The sequence below is a fragment of the Acipenser ruthenus genome, chromosome 2, assembly GCF_902713425.1.
Source record: "Acipenser ruthenus chromosome 2, fAciRut3.2 maternal haplotype, whole genome shotgun sequence".
NCBI classification, from domain to species: domain Eukaryota; kingdom Metazoa; phylum Chordata; class Actinopteri; order Acipenseriformes; family Acipenseridae; genus Acipenser; species Acipenser ruthenus.
This window is the reverse complement of record NC_081190.1, coordinates 56,435,088-56,457,008: the sequence shown is the minus strand read 5'-3', so window position 1 is coordinate 56,457,008 and position 21,921 is coordinate 56,435,088. Positions and strand designations below refer to the sequence as shown.

The window sequence follows — 21,921 nt, the reverse complement described above, 5'->3', positions numbered from 1 at the left end:
AGATAGGACAGCATGAGCCTGTTTACAGGAGTGCATTCAGATACTTGTTTTGATAAACAGTGTCTCAAGCAAGCCTGGGCTCCATCAATAATTGGTCAGAGTAGTATACATGGTTTGTTATTGTGCTTTTAATTTCCTGTCAGCTGCTTGTGGTTTCTTATCAGTTTCTCCCTGTTGTGTTTCAACCAGTGACAGGGCAGGCTAAGAACACTTAATTGAAAGCAGCTAATTTTGTTGTTTTCTGTTGAATTCTTTCTTCAAAAGTAGAGAATGTGTGACTGTGGAGGTTGTCATGCAGTAGGGTTTTGTTCATATCTCTGTTATATCAGTACAAATGTCTTGTACAATCATACCGGTTACCAGAGAATACAAATTAAGGTGTCAGGAAAAACCATGGCATTTTCTATCCATCTGTCACAAAGACGGCCAGAGTGGGTGGCGTCAGACCAGAGAGGAATACACAGACAGAGACGGTGGTGATGAGGAGCTGAGTGCAATGGCTGCACTCAGCGTTTATTTAACAAATAAAAGGGTTTAACAGTACAAAAAACAGGACACGGCACTTGACGCCAAAAGAAACATATAAACAAAACGGACTAAACAGTGAACAGACAAACGGACAAACACGGTGAGCAGATAACACTAATTACTTTAGACTTTCTTTTCTCCTTCTCTCTCTCCCGTTCTCCACTCACCGAACACCAACCCCGACTGAGTGAAACTGTGCATCTATATATACTGTTGTGCTGGGATTCAATTACTAATTAATTACTCACTTGAATCCCAGCACGTGAATTCATTACGTGCAACCCCGTGCCACACATATTATATTTTAAATGCACGTGCGTGATGTGCAATCCCGTGCCTAAATACAAATATACACTTTTTAAATACACGTGAAACACAGACCCGTTTATATCCCGTGTACCAATGACTATACACCAACATTAACAAACGCAACATACACACAAATGCACACAGGGACGGGGCGCATTGCCACACCATCTTTTCAAAAAGCCAAGTGCACTTTCAAGAGATTTCACAAGACCTTTTCTTTAGGATGTTCATTTTTTTTAAGGAGGTTCCCTAGGGTACTAGGCTTGTTAGTGCATATCCAAAGGGCATTTCATGTATTTAATTGGATTGTGGGTTTGTCATTTGTCTTTGCAAATGCCTAATATCTTTGAAGAATTTGGCACAAAAAATGTCTTCTCCCCAGAATGTGCTCCATAACTTCACCTGCCAAGAGAAGATTGTAAGCTTGACTAAAGAGACCTGCGAGTCCCTCGGCATGACAGTGGCAGGGGGCAAACTGAGCAGAGGCTGGGACCTGCCCATCTACATCGCCAGTGTGGACCCTGATGGAGTGGTGGGAAGTGATGGCAGATTAAAGAAAGGTATAGGGCAAATCCCACAAAGCAAAGATTCTGTGGGAAATCCAGGCTGAGGGGGTGGTTTTCCCCCAAATAGCATAATACAGTAACATACAGACGTGCTCAAATTTGTTGGTACCCTTACAGCTCATTGAAATAATGCTTCATTCCTCCTGAAAAGTGATGAAATTAAAAGCTATTTTATCATGTATACTTGTATGCCTTTGGTATGTCATAGAATAAAAGCAAAGAAGCTGTGAAAAGAGATTAATTATTGCTATTCTATAATGGCCTGGACACATTTGTTGGTACCCCTTAGAAAAGATAATAAATAATTGGATTATAGTGATATTTCAAACTAATTAGTTTCTTTAATTAGTATCACACATGTCTCCAATCTTGTAATCAGTCATTCAGCCTATTTAAATGGAGAAAAGTAGTCACTGTGCTGTTTGGTATCATTGTGTGCACCACACTGAACATGGACCAGAGAAAGCAAAGGACAGAGTTGTCTGAGGAGATCAGAAAGAAAATAATAGACAAGCATGGTAAAGGTAAAGGCTACAAGACCATCTCCAAGCAGCTTGATGTTCCTGTGACAACAGTTGCAAATATTATTAAGAAGTTTAAGGTCCATGGAACTGTAGCCAACCTCCCTGGGCTGGGCCGCAAGAGGAAAATCGACCCCAGATTGAACAGAGGGATAGTTCAAATGGTAGAAAAAGAACCAAGGATAACTGCCAAAGAGATACAAGCTGACCTCCAAGGTGAAGGTACGTCAGTTTCTGATCGCACCATCCGTCGCTTTTTGAGCGAAAGTGGGCTCCATGGAAGAAGACCCAGGAGGACTCCACTTTTGAAAGATAAAAAAGCCAGACTGGAATTTGCTAAAATGCATATTGACAAGCCACAATCCTTCTGGGAGAATGTCCTTTGGACAGATGAGTCAAAACTGGAGCTTTTTGGCAAGTCACATCAGCTCTATGTTCACAGATGAAAAAATGAAGCTTTCAAAGAAAAGAACACCATACCTACAGTGAAACATGGAGGAGGCTCGGTTATGTTTTGGGGCTGCTTTGCTGCGCCTGGCACAGGGTGCCTTGAATTTGCCAATGAAATCTCAAGACTATCAAGGCATTCTGGAGCGAAACGCACTGCCCAGTGTCAGAAAGCTCTGTCTCAGTCGCAGGTCATGGGTCCTCCAACAGGATAATGACCCAAAACACACAGCTAAAAGCACCCAAGAATGGATAAGAACAAAACATTGGACTATTCTGGCCTTCTATGAGTCCTGATCTGAATCCTATCGAACATCTATGGAAAGAGCTGAAACTTGCAGTCTGGAGAAGGCATCCATCAAACCTGAGACAGCTGGAGCAGTTTGCTCAGGAAGAGTGGGCCAAACTACCTGTTAACAGGTGCAGAAGTCTCACTGAGAGCTACAGAAAACGTTTGATTGCAGTGATTGCCTCTAAAGGTTGTGCAACAAAATATTAGGTTAGCGGTCCCATCATTTTTGTCCATGCCATTTTCATTTGTTTTATTATTTACAATATTATGTTGAATAAAAAATCAAAAGCAAAGTCTGATTTCTATTAAATATGGAATAAACAATGGTGGATGCCAATTACTTTTGTCAGTTTCAAGTTATTTCAGAGAAAATTGTGCATTCTTCATTTTTTGTGGAGGGGTACCAACAAATTTGAGCACGTCTGTATACATTTCTAGTGTTTCAAATGACACTCTTCTCAATGTGCTTTTCATGAGCTAGTCATTGAGGCCCTGACAAAATCAAAGCAGTCATGAACATTGTTTGTCTAAAGGCTCTTGAATATTCTGACTGCAACTTTACTATTTTAGAATTCAGAATACATAACCTCAAGCTGTGTTTTGGACCAAAATTTTGTCCAAATAATATTTTGCAGGCTTGCTTAAATGTTCTTAATTCTGTTGACCTTAAACCAAAACCATTATGCAATAAATGTGACAGACTTTAATTAGGGTTTTTTTCACAAAGTAAATTATTCTTCTCTGCATAATTGGTTGGCAGACGATCCTGCAACTCAAGTGAAGTAATAGAATTGTCTGGTCTCTTAAAAACAGATCACTGATGCTTAAAGACTTAAGAAGCCAATTAAAATGTTCAATAAAAAATTCCTAATGGAAAGCAGCTTCAGTAAAATTGCATAACATTGAGACAAATAAATAGCTTGCAGTTTATAGTGTAGATTGCACTTTACATTGTAGCTCTGTTTTAGTGTTACAATCTGCAGTAAACATAGTTAAAATGCAGTCGGACTATACATGCCATCTCGTTTTTCATGTCTATATAGATTTATTAACCGTTGCTTAAGAACCAGTGGCACCATTGTTTAAATCCTTAAACCTTAGTCTTTTTGCATTTTACATATTTGTAGACTAAGTACAATGAAGAGACTGCCTTTCACTGTTAGATGAGAATTATTTATGCTTTATATTTATTGTGCTTCATATTTATACCTTGTGGTTGTTGCCCACAGGTGATTTTTTGCTCAGTGTAAATGACATTGAGTTAATGGGTGTCACGCGCAGTGAAGCAGTGACCAAACTTAAGAGCATGTCGTCCGTCGTGGTCCTCAGAGCCTTGGAGATGAGGGAATGGGACGACAGCCAAGCCCAGAGCCAATCGCCTTCTGATGCCAATGAGAAGCTCAGCAGCAACAATGATGATTGGTCACCCTCCTGGGTCACATGGCTCCAACTGCCAAGGTGAGCCAAGAGCCAAGCAAATAAAGGCCATGTTCAAATGTGCTTGAATTCTGGGGTTACTTAAGGACTTGTAAATAGTCATATATTTTATGCCTGAAGACCATGCTTTCTTGACACTATGGTACTTCCCAAAGATAGACAATACTTGTCCATCCACCTACACATCGTATTGTTATGTGGAAAGCCTACCCAAACAAAATGATTGGCCTTAACCCTATAAAACTGTCCACCCCTAAGCTCTTGGAAATGAGTCAGACTCTTACCTCTATTTATTTTAAGTTAAGGAATGCCCAGAGGTTTTTTTTTTTTTTTTATTAATTCAGACATCATGTCTATGCCAACTCAACAGCCTTATTCGTTTGGCATTAACCACCTCTTCCTCACTGCAACATAAGATGGCTTGAGCTTCCTTAAAGTACTCCATTACTCTGTGAACCATGTATACATGCTTAAAAGAACATATAACCACAATATGCAATATTAAACAGATGAGCGGTAGAAAAGTAACCACCCTGTGAGACGGGACTCAATAGCTCCTCCCACCATCAAGGGTTAGCTGTCATCACTGTCAGAGCAATCCGTAGGCATTGTTGCCGTAGACAGATCACAACAAAGTGCAGAAAAGCCCACTCATGCTGTAGGTAGAGCTAAACATCTGGCTACCTGCCATTAACCAGAATGATCAGGCCAGCTTCCCTATCGGTCAAAGAAGGTATTAATGATGGACTACGTTCTGCATGTAGTTTACCATGACCCTCAGTGCCACTTGTCCACGGGTTGATCTCTGGTTTTCTGGATGATCTGCTAAACTACTTGTCTGTTAACAATGCATGTTAACAGAGTGAAATGATTTGCTCTCTGGGAATAATTCACAAGCCACCTGCTTTTTCTATTAGTTCTGGTTGACATTTCATAGAAATAGTTTGGCCAACATCCTGGCAGCAGGTGCCTTTTTGTAACTCTGTAGGGATTATTAATCCTCAACAAAAATAATCTTTCAAATAATAATTACTTGTACAGTTTCAACATGTACATGAATCCTTTAAAAACAAAGCCTGACTGTGTTTCACCCCTCCTCCATCATCCACAAACTCAAATAGTATATCGCTGAATAATGTCTAGAGCAGCTAAATCACCACTTAAAACCTCTAGTTTGATTATTATGAATTATTCCAAGCATAAGCATGTATTGAACCAAATTATTAAACACATGTTTTCCAGTCTAGTAAAACACCAGTATCTTAGCTTGTCATCATCAGTATGGACCTATATAATGTATTGCAATGTAGTTCTGTAAATGTTTTATGGATGCTTTACAAAACAGCTATTAAAATCACTCTGAGCAACCATAAAGCAATGTCCTAACCTAAAGAACATCTATAGTTTAAAATTCTCAATCATACGTTCCAAGATAAAAAGTTCCATAATGTCAAGTAGACAAATGTTTTAGATAATTCCTTAATTAAGGTTTTATTTTGTACTTGTTTTGGGTAGAATACAGATTCAGGAAAATATGTTAAAAACTGTTTTGCTCTCAGCAGTCAATCTTAGTATCTTCTTATACACTTAAAAGCAAAGTCATTTTGTTGACATACTATTTGTAGTACACACATCTCTTTTAAGATAAAAAACACTTACTTCCAATCATGGGATAATGAAACGTTAGTTCTATATGTACTATAAGTCACCAAGTCTGTTACTTCTATTTCAGGTACCTCTACAGCTGTAAGGACATAGTATTAAGGAGAGATACTTCTGGGAGTCTTGGGTTCAGTATTGTTGGTGGCTATGAAGATTCTAATATAAACCAGTTTTTCATCAGATCTGTTGTGGAAGGGACGCCAGCTTACAACGATGGCAGGATAAGGTATGAACTGTGTAATACATCGTGGGCTCACTCACACAATTATATCAAGTCCTCCCCACCACCCGCGTAACACAAATAAAAAAAGCCCTCAGATTGGTTCTTACCTTGCAATTAGATATGTGTCTTAATGAAAAGCAACCCATTTCATCTGTACCGAACAGCAATTTGTTTGAGAAATCAATTTAAAATATATATTATATATATACACACACACACACACAGTGCCCTCCATAAGTATTGGGACAGTGAAGTCAAAATTGCTATTTTTGTTGTACACGCAAGCAATATGCAAATACGAGTAAAATATTAATATGAGGCAAAAGTACAGAATGTCACCTTTTATTTCTGGTAGTTTCAAGACATACATGTTTTACCAACTAAGAATAACAGCACCTTTATAGAGTTTTCATATTCATCTTTTAATTGTATTTTCATATTGCTTGACTGTACAGCAAAAATAGCAATTTTGACTTCACTGTCCCAATACTTATGGAGGGCACTGTATATACATATCCTGTCATATTTTTTGTGACAGGATAGCGTCACGGCCCAAGCTGTTACTGGCAGGAAGGAGTCTCAGAAGCTGGAAAGCTGCAGTTTAAGTGCTACAGCACATGGTTATTAATCCCACAGGGGGACAAAACAATAAATAAGCAAATACAGCACGAGGGCCAAAATCGAGTCAAACATAAAACTTATAAGAGCCAGGCTGAGCGACACCTTCACTGGCTTTCGTTCTCCAAACACCACTCAATTAGCATCAATTACCTCCTTAGGGAATGACCACACCTGTGATTGTTTGCAGGGATGAGATTTAACCCCATCCCTGCCACACTATACATTCTGTCTCAACCCAGAATTTCTTAATTACCTCACTGTACTGTGTTCAAATAAATACATCAACCCAGCAAAAGACTATAGCTGGTATCAATGTTCACAAAGAGTTTGGTACTTAGAATACAACTTTTAAGGTGTTGCTTGCAGAGTGGTAACTTATAAATAGTTAAAACCACAAGGGAGGCATTATTATTATTATTTATTTCTTAGCAGACACCCCTTATCCAGGGCGACTTACAATTCTTACAAGATATCACATTATTTTTATATACAATTACCCATTTATACAGTTGGGTTTTCACTGGAGCAATCTAGGTAAAGTACCTTGCTCAAGGGTACAGCAGCAGTGTCCCCCACCTGGGATTGAACGCATGATCCTCCGGTCAAGAGGCCAGAGCCCTAACCACTACGTCACACTGCTGCCCAGACTGGCATAAAAGACTTCACAAATTCCTAAAATGTAGCAGTCACTCACAGATGCATTTAAGCCTCTCAAAGCTAATGGAACCAGTTGGGATACCAGGATAGGGTCAGGAATTTCTTCACATTCAGTTGTGACTTCATTTTACTAGAATTGACAGGACTTAATATTGATGGCACAGTGCATATTATTAGTATTAAATCACAAAAGTAGAAAAATGTGCTTGCTTTATTCTATTACTATGGAGTCATTTAGAAAAGGCAGTTACAACTACTGTGTTTTTTCGCATGCATATACGCTGTCTTGCCAAAAAGTTGGGTTTGCCTGGCTGTTACAGTATATGTAAATGATATGGTGTCTGAACTGCACCAATGTCTTGTGATCTGGCAGTCTATTGCACTCTTCACACAACCCTTGACCCCTCAACTGATGGCGTCATTTTCTTGGTAACATCCACCCCAGTCAGCAAATAAATTATGCACTGGCCAAGCTATGACTTTACTAGAACATTGGTGTACCCAATTGCCAAATCTCAATCCATTCAGACCCCTAAACTTCTCTGGAATAGGTGATCAGATAATCCCAAACCTCTTTTTTTTTTTTTTTTTTTAAGCAGGACAAAACCAGTACACTTCTTGAGGTTTTATTATTTTCTTTTAAGATTAATCAATTCATCATATTGATACAGAATACATTAACCAAAATTGGTCTGCTTTCTCAGTCTTACCTCAGAAAATGCAACACAATATCCTTAAATTAAGCTCTTATGTTTCTTTATCCTTATGCTTATTACAGTTGTAACCAAAAGCTGGCTTTGCAGGTGCTGTAAGGAGTTATTTGTTATTTCATATTTCTGACACACCATTGTACTCTTTCAGGTGTGGAGATTTGCTGTTGGAAGTTAATGGGAAAAGCACATCAGGAATGACTCACTCCTCACTGGTGAGAATGCTTAAAGAACTGAGAGGAAGAATCGTGTTATCAATTGTGTCCTGGCCTGGCAGCCTGCTATAGAAGACAAAATAATCATATTGGTGTAGTCTCTGAAGAGACAAACAATGTACACTTGCTTTGTCTGGGGTTCATCGCAGGATAATGAAACCTACCAGAAGCTTTATTGCATCCCAAGGAAAATACAAGCACATCCCAAGAAAAATACAAGCACAACGCTGAAGATGGTCTCTGCAGCCTTTAAGATAAAAGATAAAACACTGATGACCAGAGGAAATACTGGGTTCAGACACGTGTTGCCAATTACCTAGTTTATACATAATGCATTTTATTGGACTCTCACATTCTGATTCAAGCACTTGTACTTGCTTTTCTTTTTTTTTTTTTTTTTTAAATGGCCTTTTAACAATGGCCCGTTGTCCATACTAAAGTTGTCAAACTGTCTTTATATGTGAAGAACACAGACTGACACTTGACATATTAATCAACGTTGTATGTTTCTGACTGTTGCAACATTCTTATACAACCCCAGTAAATGTGTTCAGATAAATGTGAAAAAGTGACGTTATCACGGGGGCCTTACTGATTTTCATACTCTTGTTGAAAAACAAAATGTTGTTCTTTGCTGTATATTTCTGTGGAAGTTACTGTAGAGGAATTATTTATCTTGGTGTGTCTACTTTTGGATGTTTTACATGCTTGAGACTGTAATATTTCTCATGGTAAAAATAACTAATAAAGTTCTTTAAAGGATAATAAATTAGTGTGTTTAAAGTACTGTAAAACCTTTTTTGTTAGTGTGCCTTTTATTTTTTGCAAGGCACGAGAATTCGTGAAACTAATAGGTGCCAAAACAGTATTGCACTAATAGTACTGTACTGCAATCCAATATATAAAAAACAGAAGTAATTTAATCCCCAATCACCTGATTTTCACCTGACATCCAATATTGCCTTGATAACTGACATTTACAGCTGGCAGTATACTGTACTTTATTACAGTACTTGAGTAAGGGCTTTTTTTTTTTTTTTTACCAGTACCTGTTTGGATAACACTTGATGTTTTTGCCGCACTCAGATGCAAATCCTTTCTGAAACGACTGACCAAAGCTAACATGTCGCTGGAAACGAAAATTTCAAAACCAAATTAAAGTCACAGTTCAGTGAATGGTATTCTAGTATTGTCAAATCTGGATTAAACAAAGGCAAGGATATTAATGACATCAGGACTTGAAAACAGTGAATGTGAAACCAATTCACGCCACGTGGCTGACGAAGGTTGTTGCTGATCTCTGTGGAAACGAATGGTACATGACTTCAGAGATGCTGGAATCAGTGAAGTTACAGGTCTGTTAGTTATTGCATTTGTACTAATTATTAAATACAGTCAATTGTTATTGAAGTTGTACTAAGTACAGTAGTTATATTTTTAAACTGGCTTTTATTTCTTTCTTTTTTTTGTACAATGCTTTGGGATGCTGTGACAGAGAGAGAAGGAATCTGAGCTGCAAATCTCCCTCCTGACCAGAAAGGGTGCCGTGTAAGGTTGGTGGTATGCTTTCCCATAGATGGGGCGACTTGATGGTAGGTGGGAACCGGAAGTTGGCCATTTTGGAGAGAGCGCGTAGCTGCGAGTTAACTAAACAACTCCATTGTGATCAGCTGTGGGGCGTGCAGCGACTGGATAGACCATGGCACCGGGCTGATCACAGGGAGGAGCTTGGTAGTACAAAGGGGACGCAGCTACGTGACTACGGCCCCTTACGCTGAAACGTATTTACAAGCCTGAGCACTACTGTTTTGTTTTTGAGGTTTGTTTTGCAGAGGAGGATTAGGTCGAGAGCTGCCGCCATGAAGCCAGCACAAACACCGGTGCACTACCCTCACAGGACACGCACCACCATCCCCGGTTTGAAGAGCACTGTTTCATGCATTGAGGATTGAAACTGGGGCGTGTGGTTTTTGTGTTTAGGATTGTAACCCTCCGTGTAACCCCCCCCACCCGATACAATAGTTGGTAGAGGGGTGGACTGATTAGTTATTTAAAATAAACACTGATGTTTTTGAAGGACAGTATTTGCTTATTAATCACCCACACCACTCACATCTTGTCACAGATGCTTATCATGAAAAGCATTTTATAAATTAAATGTTGCTCGTGTTTAATGAACTTTAGTCAATTCAACAGAGTTATGCCTGTGCACTGCGCAAATATAAAGGGCGCTAAAATCAACCACATTTCTGGTATCGCTACATTTTTTTTTATTCTACAAATAACATAGTTTCTTAGTGCTCAATGCCCCAAACAACAAAACTAGACTTTAATACAATTCTGAGTAGTGCAGAAAACTTAAGAATTAGAAACAAACTGGCACTCCCAGGTTTCCAGAACACACATTTCTTTTTTTTTTTTTTTTTTTTTACATTACATCTTAGTAGTATTCCTAAGTAAGGAGCCCAAGAGCTCTTACTCGAGGCCTGCAGCTTCTGAATGGTCCTGCTCAGGAGCATGATCATCACTGGCTTCCTTTCCTTCTTTACTTCTTTTAGACTTTTTGTGTTTGTGTCTTCTATGGCCATCTCCTTCCTCGCTATCATGACGTCGCCTGCTGCTGCTATAAAGAAATAAAACAAAATACTTTCGTTTTTAAATCCTGCCATCTGCATTTTATTGTCCTGAACAAAGTTCTCAAGCAGTATTTTTTCCTGTAAATTCCCCAGCCTAGCAGGCCTGTCAGCTAAATTCCTAATACTGTAACTACAGCCTGTGCAAATTCACAGAACATCTGAGCGAGAGCTGCACCTGTAATTTAGACCTAAAGCCACACGATGACAGGTTATGTAATTAGCAATAAATAAACAACCATACATTAATACAAATTATTATCAAACATCTACTATGCTTTACTGCAACTTTATTATTTGATGGTAAATGTGCCGTATCAGATCAATGACTTAATGAAACCCTTCATGTGTGTTGAAAACTTTATAAATTCATAATTCTTTTTTCACATACTAAAAACTGCCTCACTGTGTTTTACATGGTTGAGAGGGAAATGTTCTTGGTAGAGTAGGCTCTTAGACCCAATTTGATTGCACTTTATTTGGTTCCATAGACATCTGCAGGCTTTAGGACTGCACTGCAGGCGAGTCAGTTTGTGTTGAATCGTTTCCAGTTGTGGTATTACAAATGTACCAGGCCCTCCAATACACCCAGCAAAGGAAAATTAAGATTTTTTTTAATGCTGATATTAATACAGGTAGTATTTTCCAAGTCTACCAGTTAAAATGCAAAGGTTTTCATCTATTGACAACCTTTTGAAATGAAACATGATCATGCGATTAATTTAATTTAAGACCAGAATGGAAACTGGGGTGTCATACCTCCGAGATGACTTGTGCCGACTCTCTTCTTTGTCCCGATGTCTTCTCTCTCTGTGCCGGTCTTCCTTCTCCCTGCTGCTTCTCTCCCTGTGACGCTCGTAGCCTCTCTCTGCATACTCTCTGTACCTGAACCGCTCCTCATCGCTGTAAAAGAAGTAAAAAAGAAATTAAACATGTAAAGCATTCCAACAAACAATACTGTAGCCATACATATGTAATGTGTGGTACAAAAGTTATTTAGCTACAATGTTTTAACTATTAATCTTCAACTGCTTGAATGACACAACCTCAATTTTTTAATAACTAAGCATAATTTCTTTGTTTATTAGGACAGATTCCATCAATTCAGACAGTCTGAAATGGCACTTACCGTATTGCATGCATGTACAACCTGTCTAAAAACACAAATGCACACAATATACACAGAGATCTGTACAACGTTCATGCAGACTTTCACTTTATCATTTTGGTCAAATGAAAGGTAAACTCTCTACTGTTTTGTCTTCAATACAAAAGTACAACATGTTTTTAGACCATTTCAAAGTCAATGCTGAACTCTCCAAAGAATGACTTCATGCAGTGTTTTCTGTATTTACAAATATATAAACCTGCCAAACTTCTAGAGGAAGCAGAGGAAACCTAAATCAACTTCCCTTGCAGCATTAAGCCAAGGCATTTCCTCAATCAAAAGTAAAAACCCAAAAGGCAATCATTTTCATATTTTTCCAAAACACCTCATTAATGACTCAGTACTTGTTTACACAACAGAACTGGATCTGCAACAATTAGACTGACCAACCACTGTAACTGAGCTGCACACTCCCAGCAAAGGAAATTCATCCCTTTCATTTACTGCCAATTGGAAGTTGCCTTATCAGAAAATATGGAGACCACTTGCTTCAAAGCCCTTATGCTAAATAAAAAGACTCTACAAACATCAGCTATAGATTAATAACACAAATGTACACCAAATGGCTGAATATTAGGGCACACCACAGCAGCTGGATAGCCAAAAAAAGAAATTGTTCTAAAGAAGTTGTAAGAGCAACTGATACATTCCATATACAATTAAATCGGAAATCTATTTTTCGATTGATTCCATTCCATTACATACATCGATATAAATACTGGATAATCGATTAACTAATTACATTTTTGTAACGTGCATGGTTAATAACATTATTTAAGTTCATCAACGAAACTGCACTGAACGCCCTGCCTTGCTATTTACAGTATTTCTGCCAGACAAGCAGTGGGCGTGCTCTTCTTTTCCTGCTCGTGTTAACTAGCATCTGATTTGCTGGTCCCATCCTAACAGCGAATCAGTTTTGAAAATGCTTTGTAAGTACGTCCCTCTGTGTAAAAGCGCACCACCTTAAATCCAGAGACGACATGCTTGTATTCCTGGCAAACAGCCTGTAAATAAATGGTGCACATTGTAGAAAACTGACTGTATATAGTTTGTGCTTCTTTGGAGTTTCAATTTGTTGCTATTATTATTACTATTATTATGATGATGATGTTTTAGGCAGGGATTTCCTCATTGTGTGTTTCACAGATAGTGAAGGTTAGGTGGTACAGTATTAACAAGATGCAATGCATGATGCTGCAGCGGTCACTGAATAAAAATATGTTTTTCATAAACTCTTGTTTATATACATTACATTTCAGAGTACTGTAATCTGTTTGTAATAAATATTTTAGTAACACTCTTGTAGTATGTTAAATTTGCTTTAGGCTTGTTGCAAATGTTGTGTTTTTTTTTTTTTCCTCTTTCTCCTGACGCTACCCAGGCGCAATTACCCCTCGCAGTCAATTGTTGTGCACAAGTTTTTACTCAACTCTGCAATGATACTAAAATAATAACGTCGCGGGGAGAGGAATGGAGTGAAATGTATGTGGGTGGTACAATCATCGATATTTACTCGAACGATTAGATTTTGTTTGCCCAATTAATCGATTGCTATTTTGAGGCTTAACTGACAGCCCTAATTCCACATCAATAAATAACAGATCACAACAAATTTACAAACAAGCTCTGTGCATTCAGTAGATTAGCTCTTCATTTCTAGTTCCTACTTTTTTCAATCCTTTTTTTAAAAAAAAAATATTTAAAATCAAGTTGTTGTCCAAGTCTGTGCTACAGAAATAAATAAAAACTGGGCACTATACATAAATATGTATCCTCAGCTTGATTTTACTATGGAGATTAATGGTAGTCCATTTACTGCAGCAATGGAAAGAAGTTGGAGTGAAGGTGTATGTGTGCACTCTGAGAAGGCATCTCTTGGAGAATGGTCTGGTGTCAGGAAGGCCTGCTAAGAAGCCCCTTCTTAGCAAGAAAAACATCAGAGATCGTCTGAACTTTTTTCACACATACAAAGACTAGACCGAAGATGACTGGGCCAAAGTAATTTTCTCCCCTTCAGCTGTTTTGGAAACTGAGGTGAATTAAGAGTTTAAAAGGCACAAAGGAGAAAGATACAAAGACAGTTTTTACCGTCCCAATGACGAAGCATCTGGAAACTGTCTATACCTGGAGATGCTTTTCTGCCAAAGGCACAGGATCCCTACACGTTTTAACTAAGGAGACAACTATGAACAAGGGCTGGTACCTGAAAACACTCCAAGACCACCTCCTCCCTATGGCTCAGAACCATTTTCCCAATGGTGATTTCTACTTCCAAGATGATGGAGCCCCTTGCCATCAAGCCCAAAAAGTGAAGAAATGGTTAGAAGACCACAGACTCACACCACTGCAAATTTTTCGGATCTCAATCCTATTGAGAATGTTTGGGGTCTGAGAGGACAGGAAATAAGGAAAAAAGTCTGAAACAACCAAAACAAACTGGAATCAAGTGCATGGCGGAATCTAAGCTCAAAGCTTCAGCGCCTCATTGAGTCTATGCCTGAGAGGATTAAGGAAGTCTTAAAACACAATGGCATGCACTGTAAATAATAAGCACTACTATTATAACTTTTGCGATATCATTTTGTAGTTTCTTTAATTACATGAAGTTAAATAAAATATTTAAATTATGTTTATATATGGTTTCAATCCTAAAATCTTAATGTGATGCAAAACTGTTGGCCATAGCTTTAGACAGAACACAGTAGCTGAACTTGACTGCTGTAGCCTCAGATATCAGCCGCATTCCTGGTTTTAAGGTTGCACTACACTGAAGATCAGTAAAAAGTTGATGTTATAGGTTTAATATTTTTAAAAATGTTAGTTTACCTGATACAATCTCTAATTTAAATGTTCTTAAATCACACATACTGATAGTTTAATCAGTGTATTATTAATGTTCTGTTTTTTGTTTGTTTAATGTACCACTGCTGTGTCGTAGTTCATCTGCTTTATTAAAAGGTCATACAAGGAGTCAGTGGCTGACATGGGAAATCCAGAATATCTTCCCATTATTGACCTTGCACCCTATGATAAAAAAAGCCAATCAGCTGTCTGTTATCATCAAAGGGTTTCCGATATTGTCTTTGCAATCTGATCGCGTTGGATAAAGGCATCTGTTAAATAAACAAATAATAAAACAAATATGTAGAGATGTAAAAAATCTTAACATCAAATTTATAGGCTGTAATGACAAGTCTGTCCTTAAAAAAGAGGAAGTGTTAATAAATACTGCTATAGAGATGCTGAATGATAAAAAGTTGTGTAACTGTATACTGAAGGCCCTACAGTATACAACGTTTCATAATATACAGGTCATGATACACGTTCTAGTGCTGATGGTCCACTTTTTAGGATGTGTAATAATAAATCATCATTAAATGATGGACTATGCTGTTAAGACAAAATATAAAAGAGAGAGTATGTATTCCTAACAACTGTACAGTGCTTTTGTTACTGCAAACTTCCTGAAACTACGACTAGCAGCCATTGTTTTTAATGTGTTTGTCAAATTCATACACCAGTTTGGATTTAAAACAAAGTAAGAACTTTCTTCCAGAAAACAAACTCTATAGGCTTTTTCATTTTTATGAAGTGAATCTTTTTACAAGGCCTTCAACTAAAACTAACCACGCCTTTGTATATGTACGTTACCTTCAACTGGAATTTTCCTTTTCTTAGACCCCTTGCAAGGTCTTTTTTTTTTGGCTCATGCGGATAGATTAATCTTGCTGCTTTACCTGTCATTGTTAGGCCCCTTTCTCAGCCCTCTCTACCATTTCAATAACCAGATCTTCTGAATTAAGGGCCTCTTGGTTGTTGCTACAGCTATGTGGCAGCAGCTTTTTTGCAGATGGCTGATAATTTAAGGACATGAAAACCTGAGGCCTCCCCTCAACTTCAACCCTAAACCCCACCACTACCATTCCCTCCCAGCTCAGAGTTCTGGCAGGCAGACTTCACCAAGCCTGGAAACTATTAAGGTTCATTTCAAGTAAGTCTTGAATGACCAGCTCTCTTTTTTTGGACAGGGACCAAGCTGCCTGCAAAACAGATGTTGAAACTGCTCTGGTTCTTGAGAGCGGACCCTGTAATTTGTTACACACAAACATATACACACTCTGAAGGCCGACACTACCACAAGTACCAATGTATACACCATAAAAGAAAGAGGGGATGTGGGGGGGATCCTCATAATATAGGAGTCTATATACAGTATGTTGATAAAAACAACTATCCCTTTCAAATATACTAAATACGCTGATGCTCAGTGAGCCTGTAACAACACTGAATCCTTGTACTTCTCTCGCTGGGTGGAACTACCCTTAGCATACAATACAACAAAAAGGGATGTAATGGCCACCCTAATAAATAAATAATTTTAACAGCATTTTAAATCAATGTAACAAAACAAATAGTGAACAAAGGGGGGCCTCCTAACATAACAAATCAGTATTCAAATCATAAAGCTGATACATGCATTAAAGTCTTCTATTTCGTGGCATTGAAAGAAGCATGCCAATATTTATTTGACTTTTATAAGCCTTCCGCTATGGCCAAAAGTTTTGCATCACCTAGAATTTTGGGATCGAGTCACAAAAACAAAACAAAACAAAAAAACACTATATGAACATAATTTTGATTAGTGCTGTGACGAACAAGGGATTTTCATGTTTGGATATTCGCTCAATTTAAATATTCGTTCGGATATTTGTTAATTTTGAAAAAAGTAATAAAAGCCATTATATTGCTCAGAACACAGGCAGAGACAGCATAGCAGCTGGGGCATGGCCCGTGTGTGTGCCTGTATTTTACAGCAAGACGTTACAATATGTAACACGTTAAAGTAGAAAAATATCCTAGGAGTAAAGAATACCTTGTATAGGCCTTAAGGATGCCAAATAGCAGTTCAATTTAAATGTTTTGTTTATTCCCGAAATAAAAATAGTACATAAAGTTGACACTGCATTTTATTTATTATTTTACTTGTTTTATTCCTTGCCATTGCCGTTTCTTCGCCGTATACAGTGGCTATAGACATGTTTTCATAAAGTAATAATATGAGGTTTACTTGCGCCTTTTTGTAGCTGAACAAGCAAACGAAAACTGACATTTAACTTTAAAAACTATATATCTGCATCTACCTCGCATACCACACAGAGCTCTTTTTCACTTGCCATTTTTTAAACTGTTGCGCAACTTCTGGTGAGGTGGTAAAGAAGTGTAAGGTATTTTTTGTCACTAGCGAATACGAACATCTGATTTTTGTATACATGTCAAAAAATATTCCTTAGAATATTCGGATATTTGTCCAATACAAAATGATGTTGCAAAAGTCTACCAGAAGCCAATAGTAGTACACTATCTCATTTTAGATTTCGAAATTTGTCAGTTTTTTGTTAATTATGATTTAATTCAATATGTTACCATAACATTATTCAGAAGGTTTCATTCGACTTTATGAAGCAAAATTAGTTCATTCTACAGGGTAATGCAAAACTTTAGCCACAGCTGTAGAATCAATCCACGAGGACATAGCCCCCTGCGCTGAAGACAGACGTTGACTTTTATTGCCAATTCATGGGACCATTTTTGTTAAATTTTAATAGCATATATTCTACTCAGTTTAACAAACTCGGAGATCTCGTCCCCGCATATAACATATAAAATCTGAGTCGCTGTGTTGCATTTATGGATAAAAAAACTACCAACTTTCCAAAGTCTAAATCTGCAAAATCTGTACAGGTTACCCAGTGTCCTTTCATTGAAAACTTTTCCTTGCCTGAGTTTAATAGTATTTTTGCACGAGGAGCTTGTCTACACTGCCAGCTGGCTGCCAGGAAATAAAATGCAGGTAGGCAGAGTTGTTTTTCTGTATGTTATTTTATATCTGAGCTCCGACATAAAATACATAATGAAAATATAAATATTTAAGATGCATTTTACTGTCTTTCGTAAAAGACTATTGTATCGTCATGCTGTCTCACGGTAATTAAGCAACAAATATCAATTTAGCAAAGGTTTAACACTTCATTAACTGATTTGTTTCTTTCAGTTTAGGGGCCACTTTAAAAACCTGTTTGGTTTCGTTGTGGTAAAAATCAGGAAATAAGGGGATAATGGCAATTGAACCACATTCAGGTTTGTTACAGTATCTCATTTTTTTAAAACCTGAAAGAAAACCACTTTTAAGTATTGTAATTATTTCTGAACTACAGACCTGAAAAAATGAATCAAGTTTTGCAAACTTTTTTGCAGATTATTGAGCAAGGCTTTCTACTTTTTATTTTATTTTTTTTACTTATGAGATGGCGTTATTACGCTTAGTAGAAATCCATGTGCTTGAAAGGGTCGTGTTTGTTTGTTTTTTATCCCCCCCCTCCCACTGATGTGACAGCCACGCAAATCACGTAATCATGTTACTGTTTGGATCTGATGCAGGCGTGTCCAGTTGCTGTATTTGAAAGGGCCTTCCGGCCATAATGGCCGTGAATAGACATACATTGAGGGGCTTCACGGCAATTGCTGCTGTTGATTTTCGAGCCCTGTGTAATTTTTTATATTATATATATATATATATATATATATATATATATATATATATATATATATATATATATATATATATATATATATATATATATGCACCATTTACCACTCTACAGACTGCAAGTCTATCTATCTATCTATCTCTGACTAATAATGTACGGTTAGATTCTGTTCAGCAAAATGTTTCTAAAAATGCTTAAAAAACAAATCTGAATTAACATTAAAGGCAAGGTTTTTTTTTAATTTCATGCAATCCCTCTCTTTCTCATCTCACTCTGCATGACTTCTAGTGTTTCATATCAAAGCCAAAAATCTGACATTTTATTTTTCAGAGTTGCCTTATTTTTAAAATCTGTATTATGAAAAATACCTTAATGCACATTCATTTAGCTTATCTTGTAAATAATTAACTTTAAATTAACCCTATACAGTGAACCACACCTTCGTAGAGGACTTAAAATCAATTGTAAAGAATATGAATTGAACAATAAAGCATGAACAAAAAATGCAAGAACAAATACCTTTTCTGAAACCCCCCAACCTGATTCCAGTTTGAAACTGGTTTACATCCAGAATGTACAGATAATTTAATAATCGATTCCTTGAACCTTGAATTCAATTAGATTGTGAATATAAACAAGGTAACTGACACATACTGTTAACTTCTACTGCTCTGTAAAATTATTAGCTTCACCAGTTTCCATTAGTTTCCATGCGCTGCACAGGTGGATGTAATGATAGGCTGCTTGTTTTCATCTTCAGCGGTTCCATTTTGAACTGCTCACGGAAGAAACGTCAAGCGCTATAAACAACCTCCTCAAATACTAGAAAATTTCGTCAGACCTGTATGTCGCTAAAGTAAAGTAGTAGTGGTACTTCTGACACACAGACTTCAGTCAACTTCCTTTTAAAATAAAGTAGTCAAAACTCATGCATGTGACTTGAATAAGAAAAATACATTAAAAAAAAAATAACAAAACCAACGACCTCCAACGTGTATTTTTAAATTTCAGTAAAATAGTTATTGTATGTAAAATGTCTCGATCACAACCAGCATGTTCACCCATTTGAAGTCAAATTATTAGCCCCCAGTAAGTGAGGAAGTACTGACCTGTTATACACCATGGAGGTGGGACTGTGATCCCGTTCTCGCTCTCTCTCCCGCTCATGACCTCTCTCTCTTGGACGCTCTCGTTCACGCTCCTTCTCTCTGTCTCGCTCCTTCTCTCTCCTTGAATAGTATTCCCACTGCTTGGAGTTGTCAATGATACTAGACCATGGTGCAACAGCACCAGCGAGATGGGGATAGCCTTGGAAAAGGGGTCAAAAGGTTACATACAGTACAGTTCCAAAACCTCTGCTCATTTTAATCAACTACTGGCTAATACATGCACATTCACAGAATCAACCCATTATTTGGTGTCACAAAATAGTTTGTGAAGAAGTAGCGCACAATAGATAACAAACCTTTATACCGAATCCCCTAGGTTTAGCAAATTAAATGCAATTCTGCTTCCTAAAAATATCTGAAATCATATTTTTTAATGATATTCATAAGAGTTCAACTATGATAACATTAACAGAAAGACAAATCCCAAACACAAGGTATTTACAAGTAATATTTCCCTATAACATCCGAACTGACCTGAGCAGCTACAAAATACCTAGTTCCACTGCTAATTTACTTGATTTTAGGAATGACATCTAGAAATTAACAACTTGTTTGACTGACTTGTCAAATTGAAGTGGATGCAAGATAGCCCGCAGAAATTTAGTGACATAATTCTAGATTTATTTAGTCAAACAGAGACTCTTAGAAACGGAGTCATGGAATAGGAAGCATGTAATATCCTGAGCTACTATTATTTATAATTAGCAGCCAAGCATGAAAGTTATTTTAATTGGCTTCACACTGCTCCATCCAAAACCCAGTTGGGATCACAAGATTTCGAGTCACTCCTCAACAGTAACTGATCCTTAATCACTGGGCTACATTTATGTCAATTAATAATTTTTTTCTCTTTGCACTTGCTCATCAGCGCAAAATGGGTTTATGTGGCCAGACCTACACTGTATTTTCAAAAATGTCAATAAAATCACCTTTCAGAAAACAGCATTTTGTTAAAAGAAAATGTGCGCTTCGGGCCACTTAAAATAAAAATTCGGAAAGAATGATATTACAGCTCTTGTTTGAATTGAAACAGAAGAATATGTCAAACTAAGCTGTTTCCCATAATTACACAAATTCCCTGTAGTTTTCTTTCTGGCAATCAGCTATTTACTCCATCACACTTATTACACCAGTTTCTTTCCATGCACGGAAAATCTAATGATGAAATGTACTTTTAATACCAATTAGACCTCAGCTAATCTGTTTTCTCACATTACTCAACGACCCACTAAAATTAAATGCTCCCATCAGGATGGAGATAATGAAAGCACTTGCAGGTGTTATTTTCTCTAAATGAATTCTGTTAAGTGTGATTCCTCCTACCTAGCTCCTACCTAGTGTTTTCTGGCTTCTTTTCTAAAAGCAGTGAGGCTAACTGGCTGCAACTTATGCGTTTTAGTTAGATCTGCCTATACATCTGTCCAGAAAGAAACAAGGAACTACTAAAAGAAATGTAATAAAACCACTGACAAGTGTTTTGACTTGGAAACATCTAGACTTAACATTTGCCATTGAATTCATTATGTTTCTTTTTTAGTATTTCTATTAGTAAAAGAAACAAGGAACATTTTTACCACAAGTTATCAACAGTTGTGTACCTTTACATCAACTGGAATCATACATCTACTTTGAACAATGCTGAGCACTTACCAGGAGTAAACGGATACGGCGGAACAGAGCGACCATCATAGCTTCCTGCATGTCCACTAAAAATAGAAGTTTATAACATCTGTTAACAATCATTTCACTCTTAACATACCGAATTAAGGTAAATTAGAAGAGGGCTTTCTTTGAATATTGTTCCAAAATAAATGTTGATGCATTGATGTCAAGTGCACAATAAATGAAAGTTTGAGAAAGAATACAATTGCTGGCTTCTGTATATCACCATATGACAATAAAAATGTAATTCTGTGTTCTTTTATTATTATTACTTTATCCAAGGCAGCTTACAGGTGTTACAGGGCAGTACAGGGTTAAAATACAAGTTCTTAATTTGCTCAAGAGACTGGCATATCACTGCAACCCGTCTGTAAAGGATAGCAAGGTGGCAGCGAAGAAGCATATTTTTGTAAAAGGGTCAGATAAAAATAGAATGGGATGATTTGCAATGGAAAAAAATAATCCTGTACCAATTTGTTGACTATGGATCTACACCTGGAACTGTAAAATATCAACAGTTATTTAACAGACTGTCAAAGTTTGTCTAACT

General features: G+C 37.3%; 2 protein-coding genes across 6 annotated transcripts in view; one reads left to right on the top strand and one right to left on the bottom strand.

Moving 5' to 3' along the window:
* Positions 1–9,927, top strand: part of LOC117409038 (E3 ubiquitin-protein ligase LNX-like) — a 38,636-nt gene extending 28,709 nt beyond the window's left edge. For 2 of the 4 annotated variants that reach the window (XM_058997573.1, XM_034014561.3), the window contains exons 8-11: positions 1,220–1,397; positions 3,893–4,121; positions 5,833–5,988; positions 8,125–9,927. In XM_058997573.1, coding sequence (XP_058853556.1) covers positions 1,220–1,397; positions 3,893–4,121; positions 5,833–5,988; positions 8,125–8,260 — 699 coding nt within the window. In that variant the 3' untranslated portion in view covers positions 8,261–9,927. The remainder of the gene's footprint in view (positions 1–1,219; positions 1,398–3,892; positions 4,122–5,832; positions 5,989–8,124) is intronic. The other 2 variants (XM_034014562.3, XM_034014563.3) reach the window with 2 other exon arrangements.
* A 666-nt stretch (positions 9,928–10,593) lies between these two features.
* LOC117409039 (pre-mRNA 3'-end-processing factor FIP1) overlaps positions 10,594–21,921 on the bottom strand; it is a 60,247-nt gene continuing 48,919 nt past the window's right edge. For both annotated transcript variants that reach the window (XM_034014565.3, XM_034014564.3), the window contains exons 14-17: positions 21,360–21,415; positions 19,650–19,848; positions 11,581–11,724; positions 10,594–10,811 (exon numbers count right to left, since the gene is read on the bottom strand). In XM_034014565.3, coding sequence (XP_033870456.1) covers positions 10,664–10,811; positions 11,581–11,724; positions 19,650–19,848; positions 21,360–21,415 — 547 coding nt within the window. In that variant the 3' untranslated portion in view covers positions 10,594–10,663. The remainder of the gene's footprint in view (positions 10,812–11,580; positions 11,725–19,649; positions 19,849–21,359; positions 21,416–21,921) is intronic.